At 40.5% G+C, this 22,592-nt stretch overlaps 1 protein-coding gene across 1 annotated transcript in view; it reads right to left on the bottom strand.

Moving 5' to 3' along the window:
- Nucleotides 1-22,592, bottom strand: part of cand1 (cullin-associated and neddylation-dissociated 1) — a 136,211-nt gene that overhangs the window by 39,039 nt on the left and 74,580 nt on the right. The window contains exons 11-13 of the mRNA XM_063211447.1: nucleotides 13,858-14,076; nucleotides 12,437-12,574; nucleotides 11,428-11,678 (exon numbers count right to left, since the gene is read on the bottom strand). Of these exons, the coding sequence (XP_063067517.1) occupies nucleotides 11,428-11,678; nucleotides 12,437-12,574; nucleotides 13,858-14,076 (608 nt within the window). The remainder of the gene's footprint in view (nucleotides 1-11,427; nucleotides 11,679-12,436; nucleotides 12,575-13,857; nucleotides 14,077-22,592) is intronic.

A 22,592-nucleotide genomic window follows, 5' to 3' on the forward strand; every position in this document is an offset into this window, starting at 1 on the left:
AGGAGAATAAGTATTTGATCCCTTGCTGATTTTGTTGGTTTGCCCACTAATAAAGACATGATCAGTCTTAAATGTTAATGATAATATGTATTCTAATAAGGAGAGAATGAATATCAAAAAGAACATCCAGAAATGAACTCTAAAGAATATATATTAATTGATTTATATTTCATTGAGGGAAATAAGTATTTGATCCCCTGCCAACCATTAAGAGTTCTGATCCCGCAGATCAAATGGCACTTCCAATCAACTTGTTATCTGAATTGAACACACCTGTTAATAGTAACCTGCACAAAAGACACATTGAATCTGCAGAATCAGTCCATAGAATCAGTCAATCAATCAAACTAAACTCGCCAACATGGGACAGACCAAAACGCTGTCAAAGGATGTCAGGGACAAGATTTTAGAACTCAACAAGGCTGAAATGGGCTCCTGGATATTAAGGAGCAAATTGTTGGTGCATTTCTTCCCAATTTTAGGACATTAAAAAATGATCATCAATCATGAATCTTAGGCCTGTCTGTGGTTCCATACAAGATTTGACCTTGTTGGAATTTAATAACCAGAAAGAAAGAGATAAAGCACCTTAAAACTGTATGGGAGGAGCTAGGAAATGATCTCAGGGCAGCTGGGACCTCAATCACTAAGAAAACTATTGGAAACACTTAATACCACAGCGGATTAAAATCTTACAGTGCATGTATGGTACCCCTGCTTCAGAAGGAACCTGTTCAGGCTCACCTGAGGTTTGCCAATGAACATCAAACTGGATTAGGATATGATTGGGAGGTGCTGGAATCAAAGGACACCAAAATCAAACTGTTTGGCATTAACACAACTCGATGTGTTTGGAGGAAGAGAAATGCTGCCTATGATCCCAATAACAACACCTTCTACAACATCTTACATGAAAGTGGTAACATTATGTTTTGAGGTTATTTGTCTGGCCAAGACACAGGACAACTTCACATCGTCAAGAAATGGATGGAGGGAGACATGTAAACGTACAATGCTGAATGCCAACCTCTTTCCCACCACCACTAGACTGAAGGTCTGTCATGGATTGGCCTCCCAATATGATAATAATCCATAACATACAGCCCAAGCAACGGAGGAGTAGCTCAAGCAGAAGCACATTATGGTCATGAAGTGGCCTAGACAGTTTCCAAACATTAACCCTATAATAATCCTGTGAAGGGAACAGAAGTTCTCATTTGCCAAGCTACAGTCATACAACGTCAATGATTGAGAGATGATCTGCAAAGAAAAATGGACAAAAATCCTTTCTAATATATCCACAAACATTGTCCTTAACTGAAAGAAACATCTGACCTCTGTACGAGAAAACAAGGGCTTTGCCACCAAGTATTTTGTCTACTTTGACTAGAGGGGTCAAATACTTATTTTCCTTAATGGAATACAAATTAATTAAAATATATTCTCCAAAGTTATTTTCGGGATTTTCTTTTTGATATTTTGTCTCTCCATATTAGAATACATTTTATCATTAATATTATTGAATGATCATGTCTGTATTAGTGGGCAAACCAACAAAATCAGCAAGGGATCAAATACTTATTCTCCTCACTGTATGTCCCCCAAAACAATATTTTTTCTCAGTTTTAACACTTAATATGTTGTCTTTTCACTATTCTCCATCTAATGAATAGATTGAATGTTTTGAAAATGATAGCATTTTGATTTTATTCACTGTTTACCAAACGTCCCAACTTCACCGGAGTTGGGGTTTGTACAACACTTTCAAAATGGCTGAATCCAAGATGGCTGAATTGTTTGGCCCATAACTTCTGACTGGGTGGATGCATTTTTCCAACATTTCTTTTAGCTTTGTTTTCTCAATAGTAGTTTGTTTTTAATGTAGGTATACAGATATCAAAAATAAAACTGCTCATCTCTGCCCCAAAAGGCAAGACCGCTTCCAGCATTTTCTGTGAGAATGCAATCTAGTTACTTAGTAAACTTTCATGAAAAGATCCAATTTGGCAACAGGCAGTCCAGTTTCAATGAGCAGCATAGTTGCAGTTCCTTTTTTGACCATTTCCTGCACAGTGTACCTTTAAGCTCATTTAAAAGACCATAACCTACATTTTCTTTTATTATCTTTTAGAATTAATTTATTATTTCATTTATTTATTTATTTATAAGTGTTTTGAGACCATGTTGTATGGTGATACTGCACTTTAATAATAATAATAATAATAATAATAATAATAATAATAATAATAATAATAATAATAATAATAATAATAATAATAATAATAATAATAATAATTATTATTATTATTATTATTATTATTATTATTATTATAGGTTTCGATTCCAGTTTCAATTCAATTTCAAATAACTGATTGATCAATTTAGCAAGTTAAGGAAGGTTGTAAAAGTCATGTGATATATAAGGTAATGGTTTTATTCAGACCACCAAAGGAGCCAAAACTCACTATATGAAAGTTGAGTCCCATACATGCATCAACAGGTGGTGATATAGCACAAATAAGTACATGTGTTAAGTCAAACTAGGTTTGCATGTGGGGTTTAGTTCACTTAAAAAAAGGCACGAGAACAAGTTGCATTTTACCTCAATTCTGGAAACTTGCACTTAGTATGAATGGCAGAATGCTCAGCCATAAGCTACGCTTTGCCAAGTGCGCATTGGCCGCTCATGCCGTATAGTGCAATTACATATCCCAAAAGATTGATAATTTTCTACATCTGAACGCAAATGCAAATTTTAGTTATATGATTATTTTTCTACACAGTCTTAACTTGATATGACTATTCAATTGGTTTGTAGTGTTCAGGCATGAAAACGCATGCGCGCATGTCTGCTTTGGGTGGGTAGATAGATAAATTGGGCTTTGGTTCTCAACCTTTTTTGAATAAATCCCCCTTTGGCCTCATAATAAGCTTCCCGACACCCCAGTGACCTCATCAAAACCCTGCCAATGCCCCCCTTAGTATTAAAAAATAAAATAGACTAATGCCCCCACAATGACAACTAAGCACCCCCTCCTCACAGCACTTTCCAATAACCCCTCAAAGCTTGCCTGGTTGTGATCTCATTTGCACTGTTAATCATCATATTTCAGACAACTTGCAACACAAAAAAACTTTGTCATTGTTTGGATAAACTACTGACATTTTATCCAAACTACTCAAATGTTTGTTCGTTCACCTAGTACAGTCCATTTCCCTATGAAAAAATTGATAGGGAAGCTCCAACTTTGACCGTGAAAAAACGTGTTTGGCCATGTTACACTAAATCGGTAGATTTTTAATGTCATTTAGATGTAGGCTAGGGATTACAAAAAAACTTGGAATGATTCCTATTGCAATTTGCCCCATGTCAAACGCTAGATTGACTAAGTTAGGCTTCTCTCTGCGCATGCCATTTTCTCTCTGCAAATGCCATTTTTTAATGTGTAGGCCATTGTGGGTAATACATAACATGTGTGAGTCACTGTATTTTCAAGCCAGAAGTGTAATTTGCCCCCCTGGTCTCTCCTGAAGAAATCTGCCCCCCTGACCAATTTCATCCCGGCAACCCTGCCAGATCATGTGTAGACCTTAATTGAAACACCAGGGCTGTATATAGAAATAATGTGAATATAAGTGTAATATATTGTTCAGTCCTTGTACTGGGCCTAATTTGGAAAATTGGCCCTCTGTGATTTTAATTGCAGCCCTACCCCCTGTAGAATGTGCATGTGTGTGTGGAAAAAGTATATTCTCTGTATAGTATCTCTGTGCCGGCACATGTGCTCCTAATGAAAAAAAAATTCTAAAAACATTTCCGTTTTTCTTAAAAATATTTGAAAAACGATTTCCTCCACATTTTCCTCCTGGAGTAAATACATCCTATAGAGAAAACCACAAGTGCTTGAAAGACAGAGGGATCAAGCGCCTAGTCAAGTTGTTGTAGTTAACTTGTGTTTGGGAGCAATTAAAAAAAACCTTCAGAGAAGGGACAGTTGGGATGAGTTTACTGACAATCCCCGGGCTTTGTCTAATGAGTTAGGCGACATTGATACAGCAGAGGAGACATCAGGCTGTGTTTTAAGAAACACATTAAAAAGCTGGGTAATACTGTTAACCCTTTAAGCGCCAAAGTCGCAGAATTGCGACGGTACGTCAGCATGAACAAAAGCGCATGTAGATCAAACCAGCGGTCTTAATAGTGTTCATCCTCCCTACCAGCAGTTGGCAGACATGCTACCCTTTCAAACAAGACTACGATTGCGTCATTTTGTAGTTCACAGAGTCTTTGGTGAAGCAGTAAAAGACGCGACAAGTGACGCGACAACAAAATGCGGAAGTAGCCACTTTGCGTCTTTGTCTCGAGGCGTACGAGTTGGATTTGTGTTGTTATCAGTGAACTATCAGCGAGCTATTTCATCATGGCTAGTGAGAAGTTGAATCGTGGTGAAGTTCTGGGCATGTTATTTGACTATTCTGACTCCGAAGGACAGTTTTTATCTCACGAGGAGGATAATGATCGGACGAGCACTCTTTGTTTACCGTGGCGAAACTTCCGAAGGCAGTGATGCCGACATGCGAAGCAAGGATGTTCTCTAAGCACACGCACACATTGACACTCATTCGGTGACTTTATCCGATCTCAAAGGAGTCGGTGGTAGTGGCGAATGCAGTCGTAGTGTCCATATAGGTATTGGTGGAGGAATTAGGGGTGAGAGAAGTGGGTCTGGTATGTTAGCTTGGGCCCCCTCCATTCACCCCCCGGTTATGCGGGTAGCCACCTATCCGGACGCAAACGCAATACTCCTGGGATCAGACAAACACTGTTCACCAAGCAGCACACACGCACTCATTCTGTCCCTCTTTCTGACTTCTACTGGGTGGATGGCAGCGGCGAACGTGGCCATATCTCCGTATGGAGAGGTTTTGGTAATAGAACGCACGGTGAAGAGAAGACGCATAGGCAACCCTAAAACATGAATGTTTTAGACTCGTTGTTGACAATCAGACTGGTCACAGCGTTTTGACTGTCTTTGTAAGAGTTATACAAATCAGTAAAACAGCAAATAGAGACGAGAGAGGTGGCGATATATTTCCCTCAAACGGGGGAGAGGGTGGAAGGGCGCTGCGCTCTCCACGCGAGGGGGCGGCTTCAGGTGTCAGGCTATAACGTAGCCTAATTACGTTGGACACAATACTATGGACATGATACTTGTGATTTCATACCCATTATGTTGACAGTTTGCCCATTAGTTTTGTGAAATGTAACTGACAAACTGTAGAAGCCACTGCTAGACTGTGCCATGATCAACCATTTTACTGCCTATAGGCCTACAGCGCCTGCTCCAAAGGCCATAGTAGGCTATACAGATGTAAAAATAGGCATAAATATGAATTGAATATGTGTGCTGACCCTTTCTGTGAAACTTTCACAAGGTAAAAAGGTACAGGTTACAGATACAAACATGTTCGGCCCTCCAGGCAAAAGTAGTAATTGTTGCATTATATATTTCAATATTATTGCATTAGGCTTTGCAATATTACAATATATAGCCTACTATAGGCCTATATATTCTGCCTAAAACTACTTATTTCCTTGACCATAGTGTATGTGCACTATGTGATAGTAATGGAATGTCAAATATTGCTAAATAAATTCAATAATCTATTGAAAATTATCAATATTTTCCAAAAAATATAAAAAATTCAAAATGGCCGCCGCCATATGACGCCATAATATGCAAATTAGGTATGCATATTTACTCCCAAAATAATCTTGGGGTCATCCCCAATATTTGTCTAATTGACAGTCAAGCTCTATCTGTTACCAGTGTCAAGCCACAGTCATTTGAATTTATCATGCCAACATTCAGCTTTTTTGAAAAATAAATTGTGGCGCTTATATACTATATATATTCTGCCTAAAACTACTTATTTCCTTGACCATAGTGTATGTGCACTATGTGATAGTAATGGAATGTCAAATATTGCTCAATAAATTCAATAATCTATTGAAAAGTATCAATATTTTCCAAAAATTATTAAAAATTCAAAATGGCCGCCACCATATGACGTCATAATATGCAAATTAGGTATGCATATTTACTCCCAAAATAATCTTGGGGTCATCCCCAATATTTGTCTAATTGACAGTCAAGCTCTATCTGTTACCAGTGTCAAGCCACAGTCATTTGAATTTATCATGCCAATATTCAGCTTTTTTGAAAAATAAAGTGTGGCGCTTAAAGGGTTAAGTATAGCATATCAAATTTTAGACATATCCGTAACTCTCTGAGTATTGATGCTGCTGTGACTTATGTCAATGCTATAATTATGTCCCACCTGCATTATTGTTTATCAAGCTGGTCCCAGGCCAACAAGACTGTCTTAAAATCCATTGATTCACTATACAAGCAGGCCCTGAAGGTCCTAGATAGAAGATCTTTTCAGTACCACCATTGTCCTATACTGAGCAAGTATAAGATGCTCAGCCTTGAAAACATCATACAATTTTCTGATCTGTGGCTAATCCATAAAATTATTAACAATGCAGCACCCCCACACCTAAGAACATTTGTTCAACCCTGCTCTGAATTGATGAGCAGAACGTCAAGATCCACCATTAGGGGTGATTGTAGTCTCCCAATCCGACGAACTGCTTTTGCTCAGTCGGCCTTCTCCTTCAGGGCAACCAAAACATGGAATAGTCTACCCAGTAACCTAAAAAGTATTACTGATTATCAGGCCTTCTCAAGGGGTGTGAAAAAATGGATATTAACCAACCAGTCTTGTCAACATTAATCATATGTTTTTTAAAAAATGACTCACACTGTATGACATTTTAGTGTGTGTGTGTGTGTGTGTGTGTGTGTGTGTGTGTGTGTGTGTGTGTGTGTGTGTGTGTGTGTGTGTGTGTGTGTGTGTGTGTGTGTGTGTGTGTGTGTGACCCATGGCCTATGGATGTGCTTACTTGTTTATATCTTGTTTATGTTAATATCAGGGTTCTAGCTAGCGCAAAAGTGCGTGACGGCCCGTTACGCTATAATTTTGGACCGTGACGCTTATTTTGGACCGTTACGCTTATTTTCAATACAGCGTAACGGCATTTTGTCTGTATTATGTAGGCTACAGCCAGATCAATGCCACATCGCCCTTCTGCCAAACCTGACACATGTCATACTCACTGTATTTAAATGACAATATAGCACTCTACTACTACTACCAGCCTACTATTTTTATTTGTCGCGGGGTTTTGACGGCTTTTATTAATCTCTGTGACAAGCGTATGAAACAACAACAAATGCACGTGTAGCATCGCGTCCTTGTTTCTCCAAAGCGTAGTTGCCAACCTGTTAGCAGTGTCAGCAGTAGTGCTGGGTTCGTTACTTGTTACCATACAAACAAATCAGGAGACATTGGGCGCTAAGCGCTGACATTGGGAGTTGACACTATTCGAAAGAGGACAAAGTAGGTGGAAGAAGACGTGACATCTCCGTAACGGTGAGAGGCACTTTTTTCTAAGCTTGCCGGTTGACATAGCGTGACTACAAAAAAACCCTGCATTCGTAGCAAAAGGAGCGTCTTCTGTGGCTAGGCTAATTGGATGCGAAAGGCACCCGGCGCCAGTCCTGTGGTTTTAGGACGCGCAAGCTGTACAATAGCGCGAGCTCGGAAAATGTGTCAAACTGCACTTGTCTCGGAATCGGATCACTCGGACATTGATATGCCCTATTATTAAATGCACACACGGTTCACAGTGCTCCTCAACGTTTTCAAAACTAGTGCAACTGTGAGAAGGAGGGGACACCGCGACACACCTCTCTCTTCCTCTTAATAGATCTCTATTTGCGCGTATGCGCCCGAGAGAGGGAGTCATATTTACCTCTCCAATCGCAAAAGTTCACAGACAACGGTGTTTCGTTACCAACTTTTTAGTAGTAACTCGTTAGGCCTACACTACTTTTATCAGAAAAAAAAGTAGTTACATTACTGCAACCCAACACTGATAATTTACCTTTTAGGTACCCCTAGAATGGCCTATTTTTACCTTAAAATGTCAAAAACTCCGCACCGCGGCTGGGGGGAAACCCCCCTTCCGCACCAACCCCCCCTCTCGGTCGCTTCGCTCCCTCGACCGATACGCTATAATTTCATTCTAACTAGAACCCTGAATATATTTTTATATTTGTTTTACCTGTCCAGGAACTGCAGATGGAAATTAGCTATATAGCTATAATCTGGCACAAGCCATCTTTTTACTTCTGTAATCAATGTGTATTGTGCATGGTCTCTGTTGAACTAAACTAAATAAACTAAACTAACTAAAATATAGAAATGAATGTGTAATGAATGTGAATATAGACATAAATGTGTAATATGTTGTTCAGCCCTTTTACTGGGAGGAATTTTGAAAAACTGGTCCTGTGACCAGCACCCCTCAAGTAGATAGATAGCTAGATAGCTAGATAGCTAGATAGATAGGTTATTAAATTACATCATGATAGAGCAGGGGTTCTCATCGTAAGTTTCCCCAACACCCCATTGACCACATTAAAAAATAAAATGGGCCTAAATGCCCCCCAACCCCTCCTCTAAGCAGTCTCCTTCTTAACACCCCCTCAACACTTGCCTGGTTGTGATCTCATTTGCATATTTAATCAGCATTATTTCAGACAAATTGCAATACAAAAAAATATTTGTCATTGTTTGAATTAGCTACTGACATTTTACAAAAACTACTCAAATTCTCATATTGTCTCCCTGTAGAAAAAATAGTTGGAAAAGCTCCAACTCTGACATTGAAAAAAGGTATGTTCCACTCAGGCTTTTAGGCAGGATTTTTTTTTAGGGTGTCTAACTTTTTTTAACCTGTCATTTGTGCGTGGCGCCTCGACCCGCAGGCACAAGTGTTTTAGGGCGATCTTGGGGTATTCTCCCCCGCAAAATGTTTACACTTCTAATGCTCTCAAACGCAATTTCCTGCAATTTGAGGAGCAAATTTTGACCAATACAACCAAGTGTTTTTGCCTTTGTTAAAACATTTTTGTACCAATAGTAAGGCTGGACTGGGGGGAAGCATGTGTGCAACTAAATAACAAACAAAAGCCCAAAATAACAAACCAAAGAAATGCAAACAAAACACATAGACAAGCAAAACCATTTTCTTATTTTCATATTATAAAATACATTACAAAGAATCCCACCAGTAAAACACCCCTGCTCAAAATGGTTTGGTCCGCCAAACGGCGGACAGCCCCTCTATTTTACTCAGATTGGAACATTCACTTGTTGCTGAACGAGGAAGTGGCAGCATGCCGGTGGTCTGTTAAATGTTGCAGAAATGTTTTACACAGTATTTCTAACCAAATAAACGTCTAAGAATTGAAACAGCCAGTCTGCAAGTGATGTTTGTTACTCATTAGAGATCGCTAAACAGATTGAAGTTGATAAATTAATGACGCTACGAAATGCGTGTTTTGAAACGCGGTGCAATTTTACACTGAAACATGCTGGAAGGCACTCGTTACAACGCTAGCCAGTTAGGTGTATTTTATATTTGATCTTCTAAAACTTCCAAAATGGCGGTGTAAATAAAAATCGTCCATCGTGGGAAAGCTAGCCTACTAAACCTAGCTTACTAAAAAAGCAAATTTTTGTTATTTTCAAAATAGGGCGTCGAAAAGACGCCCAGACGCCCCCCTAGCTGAAAGCCTGGTTCCACTCGATTTTTTAATGTCCTTTATATAGGGATTACACAAAAACTTGGAATGATAAGGCCTGCAATTTGTCCCGTGTCAAACACTAGACTTACTGGCCCAGGCTTCTCTCTCTCCCCTCCCTCTCGTACGCTTTAGAAGCTGCCTGCAGCATATGCACAATGTTGCATGCCTCGCGTGCGGTACATGCGCTTCTTCACCTGTGTGTGTTTTTTTTTCTTTTTTTTTACCTGGTAGCTACTTTAGCCTTTTTCACCTGTAGCGCACTCTCCCGCTAAACTCCCCGGTTGGATTCACTCAACTCCAGCGAACGGAAACTATATTCTACTGTAGCGTAAATGGACATTTGAAACCATTAACCGAAACAACATAATACCGAACACGTGCCATGTAACCAAGCTTTCGAAGCTCTTATGAGAATAAATGCTTTTTCACGAGGGCAGGGAAGCAGTGGAGTCAAATTATCAGGAAAAACAGCTGAACCAACTGTGAGGTGTGGGGTACCTGTTCATTAACCATGCAGACTTACACAGATGGCACACTTCAGGATTTGGGAAGAGGGGAAAGTTCTCTTTCACACCTCTCTGGGAATCCATCTGTGACCTATCGTCTGGACATCTTCGTAATCAACAACGTTCCTAGAACTAAGAAATTTGGTATACTGCGCGCCAGCCCAGCCGACCTAGAGACACAGTTTTGCGCTCTTTCAAAGTATGAAGGGCGGGACTTAGATTTAGCTCGTTCTTGTTATTGGCTGTTTTCCGCCGAAAAGTGGCAAGCTTGCATGCCTGAGTATGGGTTAACCAGGAACATATGCAGCATGTGACCAAGTTACTCTCTATAAGTTACCCCGATAAGCCTCGTAGTACAGGCCACTTAAGTCCACCTCCCCAACCATCACGCCACGACTGCCCCACGGCTGCCAAACACCAATGCACAATGCACTAAATATATATTGTACATACTGTATATAGTAAGCAATATCATCCTATTAGGTCTTCAGAGTCTCTGCTACTGGTTGTACCTAGGGTAAAATCCTGAGAGGGTGAAATGCCATTTAATCATAATGCTGCCAAATGCTGGAACCAGCTTCCTGTTCATATTAAAAGTGCCCAAACAGTGTCATGCTTTTAAAAGAAATTCATCTCCTTTTCATGAATTAGTTATCTATTATGTAGTGCTTTCTACAATATATTTTTTCATCTCTCTCCTTTCTTTTCTCTTCAACACATTGAATGACAGTCATGGCTGCCATGCGCGGACGTTCGGATTGATTGACGGGAACGCGGATGACGCATCTAGTCTTCCTATAGGATATCAGTGGCCACAACAGTGTCATGCTTTTAAAAGAAATTCATCTCCTTTTCATGAATTAGTTATCTATTATGTAGTGCTTTCTACAATATATGTTTTCATCTCTCTCCTTTCTTTTCTCTTCAACACATTGAATGACAGTCATGGCTGCCATGCGCGGACGTTCGGATTGATTGACGGGAACGCGGATGACGCATCTAGTCTTCCTATAGGATATCAGTGGCCACAACAGTGTCATGTTTTTAAAAGAAATTCATCTCCTTTTCATGATTTAGTTATCTACTATCTAGTGCTTTCTCTTTCTCTCCTTTCTTTTCTTTTCAACACATTGAATGACAGTCATGTATAATAATGTGCTATATAAATACTATTTCTATTGGTATTGCTATTGCTGTACCTGATGGCCATCTGCGAGACATGCATGTCACTCTCGCTGATGAGTGCGGGCAGCTCGGCCAGCACGGCGTCGATCATGGCGGGCGTGACGCTGTCGCTGTAGCTCTGCACCAGGATGTCGAGCGCCGCCAGCGTGCCCAGCTTGAGTGCCCGCTGGTTCTTGCGCAGGAAGGAGGCCAGGATGGGCACGGCCTCCGCCAGCACGGGCCGCAGGTCAATGTGCAGCGGCGAGCCGGCAATCAGTGTCAGGGCCTGCAGGAGTGGAAATAATAATAACTATATAACTAGACAACATTCTAGAGTAGAGTAGAGTAGAGTAGAGTGCTTTTATTGTCACTATATAAATACAGTGAGATTCTGTTTAGAAGCAACCCACAAAAGATATATTAACAGTAAATAAATAATATATAAAATCCATATGCATCTCACAGTATAGAGAGTCCTGAAGAATTGGGGGGGGGCAGGTGACGTATTGAGTTCAAAAGTCTAATGGCAGTAGGATAGAAACGGTCCTTCATTCTCGTAGTGCGGGCACGCTGAGTCCTAAAGCGCCTGCCAGATGGTAGCATGGTGAAGAGCCTGTGACCAGGGTGTGTGTGATCTTTAAGAATGTTTAATGCTCTGTTTGTGCAGCGTGTATGTTGGATCTCCTCAAGTGTGGATAGTTGGCATCCAATGATTCTCTCTGCTGTTTTAATAATGCGCTGTAAAATCATCTTGTTGTCGTGTGTGCAGCTGGTGTACCAAGATGTAATGCTGTATGTAATCACTGATTCAATTGTACACCTGTAGAAATTAGTGAGCAGATCTCGTGGTAGCTGGAATCTCGCAGAATATATGTGAATTCTTGTCATTCAAATGTTTTGAGAACATACAGTACTTTTTAAATCTACATAAAATCCATTTTACAATGTAATGCAATACAATACAAAAATATAAATCTCCCAAAATGTTCCAAAATGATACGTAATTTTGCAACAAAGCTCTTCATATGTAATAATTTGACGTGCCTTGACAGTGGTGAGGCGCGTGATCTCGTTCTTGAGTCGCTCCAGGAAGATGAGCAGTGTGCCGGGCAGGTCTGAGCCCAGGCTGTCACCCAGGTTACAGATGATCTGGCCCATACACGAGATTGCACGCTCTTTCACCTGTATCGGTAAAAACAGGAAAATTATGGGGGAAAAATGCTTGAAGTGTGCCTGTGTGTATATTTGAAAATGCTTTACATCCTGTGAAATAAAAATCAATCAACTAAAGAATTGATCTCCTGGCTTATGTCAATGTGGCTTAATAGAAGAAAGCAATTTTTAAAATTCTGACTTCTCTCACAGAATAATCTGTATTCTACAAAAACAACTTCCAAGAAATGGGTCAAATAATTTGCCAATTTATAAGTCAATCATTTAATTGCATTGCATGAAACCAATCAGCTGATCTCCTGGTCGATGAACTCAGTCTTGAGGCGCTTATTGATGCCCATGTACTCAATTTCAACAGCTATAATAATTTAAAGGTGCACTGTGTAAGATTTTTTGTGATTTATTTCCAGAATTCATGCTACCCATTCACTAATGTTACCTTTTTCATGAATACTTACCACCACCATCAAATTCTAAGTATTCATTATGACTGAGAAAATTGCCCTTTTCAAACATGAAAAGGGGGATCTTCTCCATGATCCGTGATGTTGAATTTCCAGAAATAGACATTTTTAGCTGCAAAAATGACAGTACCTGTTGCAGTACCTTTGTTGAAAATTTCCTGCGCAGTGCACATTCAAAGGTGCACTGTGATAATTTCCTGCACAGTGCACCTTTGTTGACAATTTCCTGCGCAGTGCACCTTCAAAGGTGATATTTTTTGCAGTTTCTATTCAGAATTCCTGCTGCCCATTCACAAACATTCATTCTTACGAATACTTACTACCATAAAAATACATACCACCAAGTATTAATTATGAATTTCCAGAAATGGACATTTTTAGCTGTAAAACTTACTGTACTTTGGTTATGCTAGCAAATATTAGTTTATCGTTCAGTAAATATTCATTGAAAAGGGGTGTGCAAGCTGAATAGAGCAGGTTCGGACCCGCTGCATTAACCCATTGTGTCCTTGAGACACATATATGCTGCATTCAGGCTCTTGAGATTTGAGCCGTTTTATTAAAAATGTGGGTAGGTTAGAGCTGAATGGACACATTCTAATGGAAAAAGAGGATCCTAGCTTTTAAATGCAAATTATTTAATGCTTGTATGTGCTTCGGAGGCTGAGATATTTATGATTTAATAGGCAAAGGGCACCCTTTCCCAAAAAGGGCTTAGGACAAAATGTCGTAATTCAAATTTGGCAATAGGCAGCGTAGTTTCCAATGACCACCATCCTACAGTGTACCTTGAATGATTAATTTGAATGATAATACTAATCCTCTGACCTCCTGGTCGATATCAGCTGCCTTGAGGCGTTTGATGGTGCAGTTGAAGAGGTCAGAGATGTAGGGCGAGGCGTCGAATGCGTGGGGGGACTCCAGCGGCCGGATGACCTTGACCAGCTGCTGTGTGACCAGCAGCGCCTCCGAGGTGATCTTGTAGAAGGGGTCGCCCACGCACGCCACTACGGGCGGCACCAGGGCCTGCACATGCGGGTGGAAGACCTGGTGGACGGACGAGATACACAAGAAAGGGTTGACAAAGTTAACATTCATTGATGGGATGTCAGGATGTCCAGGGTTTCCGCTACATTCATTTCACTGTGGCAGGCCGCCGCGCCTTCGCTGTACCCCGCAACGCCTCGGAAAAATCCTGTCCTGAGGTCCTGTCAGGGTTCTAGCAAGCGTGGCTAAGCAGTGATACTCTTGATTTATTATAAAATAAAAGGGGAGAACCGCAACAAACGACACATTGCGTTCAAAGTTTTAAGAATAAGAACGAAAGAAACAGTGTACTGCCTCAATGTTTAGGATAGCCTACGTTAAATTAGCCTAGGGCTACATAATACACATGTGGGTCTTGATATGATAAAATAATTTCCATATGCTTCATTATCTTTGTAAATAACCGTTCAGTAAAACGTGTTCACTCGTCCCGACTGTCCTGCTTGATTCTGTCATAAAGCGCTTCTGCATTGCAGACACGTGTCATCAAAAAAAAAAGGCTACTATAATTTCCCCTTGTGTCCGTGCACAAAGCAAAACGCTACTGTGTCTCTCAAAATCTGCTGTTTATTTAACATAAAACAACACATAAAATAATGGTATCCTTGCACGTCCTTCCAGCGGTCTAGTAAAGTTTTTGATCGTCAGTGTCCCTCCCGCTGTTATCCAACATGCGTTTTGAAACAGGGAAACAGGGACTGTGCTACAGTAGCTATTGAATTGGGCTTTTGGGATGAACATCTACCATTGAAAACACTGAAATATGAGAAATATACTACATTTTCACAGTCAACATGCAACATTTAAATGTAAAATAACTGGCCATGGTGGGGTTTTTCTTAGGCTAGCCCATGTTAAAACTCCAAATAGCCTACCCATTCATATTTTTCATTCATATTCTTATTTTGTGCCTTTTGTTCCATTAACACTAGAACTACCACGGAGGGGTCAATTGACCTTTTTACCTAAAAGCCCCACAAGAGGGTCATTTGACCCTTTGGACCCCCTGCGGACACTCCTTTTGTTGTGGAAATGTGGCTGTTAGCAGCTCACAGCTGTCACTTGAGACACAGAGTGTGTGTGTGTGTGTGTGTGTGTGTGTGTGTGTGTGTGTGTGTGTGTGTGTGTGTGTGTGTGTGTGTGTGTGTGTGTGTGTGTGTGTGTGTGTGTGTGTGTGTGTGTGTGTCATTTCCAATGCCTGTTGAGTGCTGTATCTCTGCATCTTCGTTCCTTGGAGAGGAGCTTCTTTCACCACAAATGTCTTGAGGGAAGTGAAGCAGTAGTCCACATGCACTGGTATTTATCCATCTAACAATTGCCAGGTTGCATTCACATGAGTCGTTATGGTCACATGGCATGGGAGATTCACACGTTACAGTTTTTCTCGATTGGTTTGGCTAATTTCTCGAAACTGAGATGACATTCTCAAAACAACACGGACAAATCGTGCAAAGTGGTCTACGCAATTCCCAAAACAGTTAAGGACATCATATTTTAAGAATTTCATTACATAGTAAATTAATGACAGTGTTCAAGAGGTCAGATGGTATTGTAACTTTATTAGTTAGTAGGAAATAATTTTACAACCGTGTATACTACAGTTTCCTCTGTTATTTGGCTAATTTCATGACATTTTTTCAAACGACATTCTGTTTTGAACAATTGCTAGTTGCTTCGGCATTTGTCCATGTTATTTTGAGAATGTTATCTCTGTTTTGAGAAATGAGCCAAACCCATGAGAAACCTGTGATATATGCGCATTACTTTCTGTAGGCCTATATGAATTTACAGTAAAGAAAGTTACTGATAAATGTCCTTGGTAAATTATCTGTGTTGTCAAACTTCAATGGTTTCACTCACTTTTTCATTTTTATACATAGTCGAAATCTGTTAGCTGAACGTAGATAAAACACCTAACCATTTTGACTGGCAGTGCTTACACAATGGCAAAGGGACAATGTATTTTGGGGGTACTGATGATATATGTGGGGAAGAAATTTAGTTTTGACACATGGGTTAACTGTTTTTGGGGTGATATGAGCGAGTGATGAGGATCCATGTAGTTATGCTGAACCATCCAGTTTATTTTGACAGAAGGACTAAATGAATGCAAATGAGTCAAAGCAATTGAGAAGGATCTATGCCATTTTGATGGTACTGACTATTTATATGTGAGACGGTTTAGTGCTGATGCAAGAATGAGGTGTTTTGGGAGGTATATGACATTTTGCTAGTTATCTGAACTGTTGTGCAAAAGTGTAAGAATGTTTGGCCAAATGACCCAATGGTTATAGGAATGTCATCTAGAAATGAGCCAAACCAATTGAGAAAAACTGTAATTCAACCATTATCTGGTTGCAGTCATATGATTCGTCACGATCACATGGGACATTCACACGTTCATTGATGACTTATATGAAGAAAATGTGCTGACATGTTTTCAGGACAACCATTACACTGAGAATCAACCAATTGGAATAGATCAGCAAGGTACATTCATTTGAAAATTCTACTAAATGTAAGCTGATTGTGTTAACTGTATGATACTTGTACATAGCCATTTGCATGGATGTACTAAATGATTGAGACATGTACAAAAGCATTTGAAATTTGATGAAAGCAATGATAAATGCCATTCTGTTGTGAGGAACTGCAATTTAGTTTTGGGATTTGTCCATGTTTTGAGAATGACATCTCAGTTTCAAGAAATTAGCCAAACCAATGGAGAAAAACTGTAACAAACTGTCCGCCAAATTGTGCTAGCTGTCTTTGCTGCTGATATCTTCATGCAATTTGCTATTTACCTGTGGTGATTTTGGAGGCTGACAGCCCTTGGGAAGAAGCTGTCTGTCCCTGTTTGTCTTGGCTGTTAGCACTGTAAGGTGTGACCCCCTCACCCCTCACCCCACACACGGCCCCTAACAGCCTCATTACCATAACAAAATGAGTGATTAGTGTATTAGGTAAAAGCCGCCGGTGTTCTGTCGAGATGTGTTGCCTCGTCGAGATGAGCGACCGGTCGCCCTATTCGATAGTGGTGTTCTATCGATTTGCGATGCCTCATCTAAATGAGCGACCTTGATTTTCCGCGGAAGGCGTTTCAATCGGTCCACGTTGGACTGTTTTAATAACCATTACTTTGTTTATTTCACGGACAGGGGTGTGCAATCGTTCGTGTCGAGTTTAATAAGAACGTGCGGCTGCTGACCACTAAAAAACCGTGAGCCTCTCGTTTGAGCAAGTTAAGAAACGTGCCATATGAAAGAGACTGAGTTGAGTTTGCGCAAAATACTGGAGAAAGTGTTTGGGATCAGGGCCTGGCTACGGGTTGTTTAATGCAGTCATTTACTGTTGGTTTGGTTTCAATGCGACGTGGGCTCGCAAGGCAAATTGCCACATGAAATCATGTGCTATGGGGATAAACAAGCGCGGTTTAGATTGTTTTGGCAGATGTCTGTCTTTTAATGACCGGAATCATATTTTCATAACATCCCCACCCCAGCAGTGCATTTCTTATTACCATGTTCAGGCATTTTACAATGCAGTCAATTCAAATTCTTGAGTGAAAAGGGTGAAGGGAGCATTTTGACAGCTCAATCAGAGGTGGCGATTTTTTCCATTTTGCAATGAGAACGCCTCCTCTACATAAATAGTCTTTTCTGATCGATGTTACAATGTTCGAGGCTAAGTGTGTGAGCGATTACGGTTATAGGCAACAAAGTAGCAAATGTTCGAGGCCACGCTATTTCGCAGATTTCCCAATGATCTGCTGGATGATCCACGCTATCTCAATTACAGTAACGCGAGTTAAGTAGTTACTTTCCACCTCTGCCGTTTTCCCCCCTGGGGATATATCATAACTTTCAGCCCATGACAGTCGGTGGACAGGCTATAGGCTAACTAGACTATGGATGACTGGTGGTAACCTCAGGCTACAGTTTGAGTCACTAAAGTTGACAGTCTCAGGGGGATCCTGTCGTAACTTGCGGTCTCACAATTCGATGGGCAATCACCCGCGAAAACCACCGTGAGGGTGTGCGCATGCGTGCGCATGCTCAGTAGCGAAGAGAATCACATTTCGACGGGTCGCTCATATAGACAGGACACCGGGTCAAATGACCCCTCTCTGGTACTTCTAGGTAGGCAGAAAAATCCTGGTAGTTCTAGTGTTAAACATCACTTGAAGGCCTCCTTAAAACTGTTGTAGGCCTACTGCAATATAAAGAAACCTGCTCTTTCAGTGTAGTAGCATATGACTGCATTATTATTAGGTCTACTGCAGTATTAGTGTGTTTTTTTAGGTGTGAATACAGTTACAGCTCCAGGCCACTTTATTAGAATAGCATGAAAAAGTTGATTTATTTCCATAATTCCATCAATAATGTTAAACTGTCATGGATTATAGATTCATGGCCCAGTTTTTTAACTATTCCAATCATGAAATTGTTTATTTTTACACATTTTGGTCTTCCAGCTCAAAAAAAACATGAATTGGGGAATTCGCATCATTAGAATATTGTAATAAAATCACAATTTTCTTCATCAAAATTTGTTTCACATCAGTGCACATCAAATCAGTTGAACTTTGGTACTTTTTACACAACATGCAATGTTCAATACTTGGTTAGGACTCTCTCTGTCTTAATATTATTAATAATAACGGCCATGATGCGTTTAACATTGAAGTCAATGGCTGAAACAGTGCATGGGAGTAATGGAAGGCCAGATATCCTTGATGCTTTGCCATCAGCTGTTTTTGTATAGCTGACCTGGTGTCCCACACTTCACTCTTCAATATACCCTGTAGATTTCCATGCCACGTTTTGTCGCTAACTCACCGGTTTAATTCTAAATCACCAGAAATTACACCCCATTGAAAATGAATGGGGTTTTATTTCTGGTGAGTTAGAATTAAACTGGTGAGTTAACACCAAAACGTAGCGTGGGAATCTACGGGTATATTGAAGAGTGAAGTGTGGGACACCAGGTCAACAAACAAGAACAGCTGACGGCAAAGCATCAAGGATATCTGGCCTTCCATTACTCCCATGCACTGTTTCTGCCATTGACTTCAATGTTAAACGCATCATGGCCGTTATTAAGACAGAGAGAGTCCTAACCAAGTATTGAACATTGCATGTTATGTAGAAAGTACCAAATTTCAACTGATTTGATGTGCACTGATGTGAAACGAATTTTGATTAAGAAAATTGTGATTTTATTACAATATTCTAATAATGCGAATTTCCCAATTCATGGGTTTGGAAGGCCAAATTATGTAAAAAGAAAAACTTGAATGATTGGACTAGTTAAACAACTGGGCCATGCATCTACAATCCATGACACTTTAACATTATTGATGGAATTATGGAAATCAACTTTTTCATGCTATTCTAATAAAGTGGCCTGGAGCTGTATTTACAGGAAACTGATAAGGTTACACTCCTGGGGGAAAATGTTTTTACAGAAGGGGTGGCACTCTCTTTTGGGTCCTAGGCAGCAGCCAGATCAACTGTAAGACTATTATAACTAGTGGTGGGCCGTTATCGGCGTTAACGTGCTGCGATAATGTGAGACTCTTGTCGCGCGATAAAGAAAATATCGCACGTTAATCTATTCTCAAAATATAGGTTTGGAGTTTGGGAATGCACGTCACCATAGAGTTTAATTGACAGGCGCTTTCAGACTGCGCTCCAGTCATTTCTCCTCTCCACCTGTTGCTTCAGCAGATACTACATATGAAGTGTTTGCATGCTGAAAACATTAATCCCTCTGCCGTGATAGGTGTTGTTTGAGTGCTTTTTCATACGTGGTAGACTAAAGAGACGTTATTGTTTGAGGTGAAGCATAGAGAGACTTTATTGTGTGTGAGTAGGCTACCAGCCCGACATAGCCTACATTTCCTCACGCATTGCATGGAACACATAGCCTAAACAACTTCCAGATATCTTTCCTGTGCCATAATTGCAAAACATTCCGTGTGATATGCATTTTGAAGATTGTGAAACTGAAACTGTAAATATCTACACTCACTGAATGTTTGTGTTGCAATCGCGCACATTTGCAACTCAGTGAGATATTCTCATGTCAAACGGTAATAATCCTCGCGGTTGTCGCGCTTGATTTTTTTTTGCAAACTAAATTCACTTCGAGTTGTAACTCCTCTGGCGTTCTGACTCTGAAAACAACTGTCAGGTTTAGGCCAAATCGCCGTGTGCCAGTGTAGTGCTGCAGGTTCTAGATAGCCAGTAGCCTGGCTCTGCTGAGGGCTGCTGTGCCTACTCACTACTGCGCGCAGAGCTCCTCCCTCTCTTAAAGGAGCCGCTGCTCTTTTTACCAGTCAGTGGCAGATTCTCTCTCTCTCTCTCTCTCTCTCTCTCTCTCTCTCTCTCTCTCTCTCTCTCTCTCTCTCTCTCTCTCTCTCTCTCTCTCTCTCTCTCTCTCTCTCTCTCCATTAGAAATGCTGAATTGTTGAGGTAATTTGTTTAAATAGCCTACATGTTTGATAGATTTATCTGTATTTGCCTCTACAACTTATAGCGCTGCTCATTTAGAAATTTCAGTATCTTATGACTGTAAATGCTTCCTAACATATTGGACACAATTTAAACATATTGCAGTGATTTTTTTTCATCACCAAGTATCAACATAACCATTTTTTTGAAGATGAGATGCATTTTGGAGAAAAAAGATCAGCTCTGGTCTAATGCGCCATCTGTCTTGAGAAACCCCAAGGTTTTTTTTTCGGCATTATTTTGCTAGCGTGCCTATTCTGAATGAGCCATTTTGATATAGATTAATCTAGATTAATCTAGATTAATTTCATAATTACAGTGAGATTAATCTAGATTAAAAAAATTAATCTATGCCCACCCCTAATTATAACACATGTAATATAAATTATTCGTTCCCAACCTGGGGGCCAGGCCCCCAGTGGGTCAGCTGGTTGGCAGGGTCCTGCCACCGCGCCTTCAAGAAAATCCTGGGGGAAATTCTGATGTCTGTCTGTGTTGCTGGTGTTTTCAGATGCATGTTAGAGCATTGTATGATGCTTTGTGGTCATTACAAAGCCAATTATCCTTAGTTCGTTAGTTACCAGTGTTTCCCAAACTAGGGTACGGGTACCCCTAGGGGTACGCGACGTCATTGCAAGTAGAGATGTACAGGATCCAAGATCCGGTTCCGGATCCGGCAGGATAATAGGGTTTTTCACAGGATCCGGATCCGGTTCCAGGATCCAGGATCCGGTAGCCGAGGCTTTTCAGTCAAAATAGTTTGAGCCAACGTAATAAAAAGGGCCCACGTGTGCGAGTAGGCTATGTGTTTCAACTAGTGGTGGGCCGTTATCGGCGTTAACGTGCTGCGATAATGTGAGACTCTTGTCGCGCGATAAAGAAAATATCGCACGTTAATCTATTCTCAAAATATAGGTTTGGAGTTTGGGAATGCACGTCACCATAGAGTTTAATTGACAGGCGCTTTCAGACTGCGCTCCAGTCATTTCTCCTCTCCACCTGTTGCTTCAGCAGATACTACATATGAAGTGTTTGCATGCTGAAAACATTAATCCCTCTGCCGTGATAGGTGTTGTTTGAGTGCTTTTTCATACGTGGTAGACTAAAGAGACGTTATTGTTTGAGGTGAAGCATAGAGAGACTTTATTGTGTGTGAGTAGGCTACCAGCCCGACATAGCCTACATTTCCTCACGCATTGCATGGAACACATAGCCTAAACAACTTCCAGATATCTTTCCTGTGCCATAATTGCAAAACATTCCGTGTGATATGCATTTTGAAGATTGTGAAACTGAAACTGTAAATATCTACACTCACTGAATGTTTGTGTTGCAATCGCGCACATTTGCAACTCAGTGAGATATTCTCATGTCAAACGGTAATAATCCTCGCGGTTGTCGCGCTTGATTTTTTTTTGCAAACTAAATTCACTTCGAGTTGTAACTCCTCTGGCGTTCTGACTCTGAAAACAACTGTCAGGTTTAGGCCAAATCGCCGTGTGCCAGTGTAGTGCTGCAGGTTCTAGATAGCCAGTAGCCTGGCTCTGCTGAGGGCTGCTGTGCCTACTCACTACTGCGCGCAGAGCTCCTCCCTCTCTTAAAGGAGCCGCTGCTCTTTTTACCAGTCAGTGGCAGATTCTCTCTCTCTCTCTCTCTCTCTCTCTCTCTCTCTCTCTCTCTCTCTCTCTCTCTCTCTCTCTCTCTCTCTCTCTCTCTCTCTCTCTCCATTAGAAATGCTGAATTGTTGAGGTAATTTGTTTAAATAGCCTAAATGTTTGATAGATTTATCTGTATTTGCCTCTACAACTTATAGCGCTGTTCATTTAGAAATTTCAGTATCTTATGACTGTAAATGCTTCCTAACATATTGGACACAATTTAAACATATTGCAGTGATTTTTTTTCATCACCAAGTATCAACATAACCATTTTTTTGAAGATGAGATGCATTTTGGAGAAAAAAGATCAGCTCTGGTCTAATGCGCCATCTGTCTTGAGAAA

This window comes from Engraulis encrasicolus, chromosome 12, assembly GCF_034702125.1.
Source record: "Engraulis encrasicolus isolate BLACKSEA-1 chromosome 12, IST_EnEncr_1.0, whole genome shotgun sequence".
NCBI lineage: Eukaryota > Metazoa > Chordata > Actinopteri > Clupeiformes > Engraulidae > Engraulis > Engraulis encrasicolus.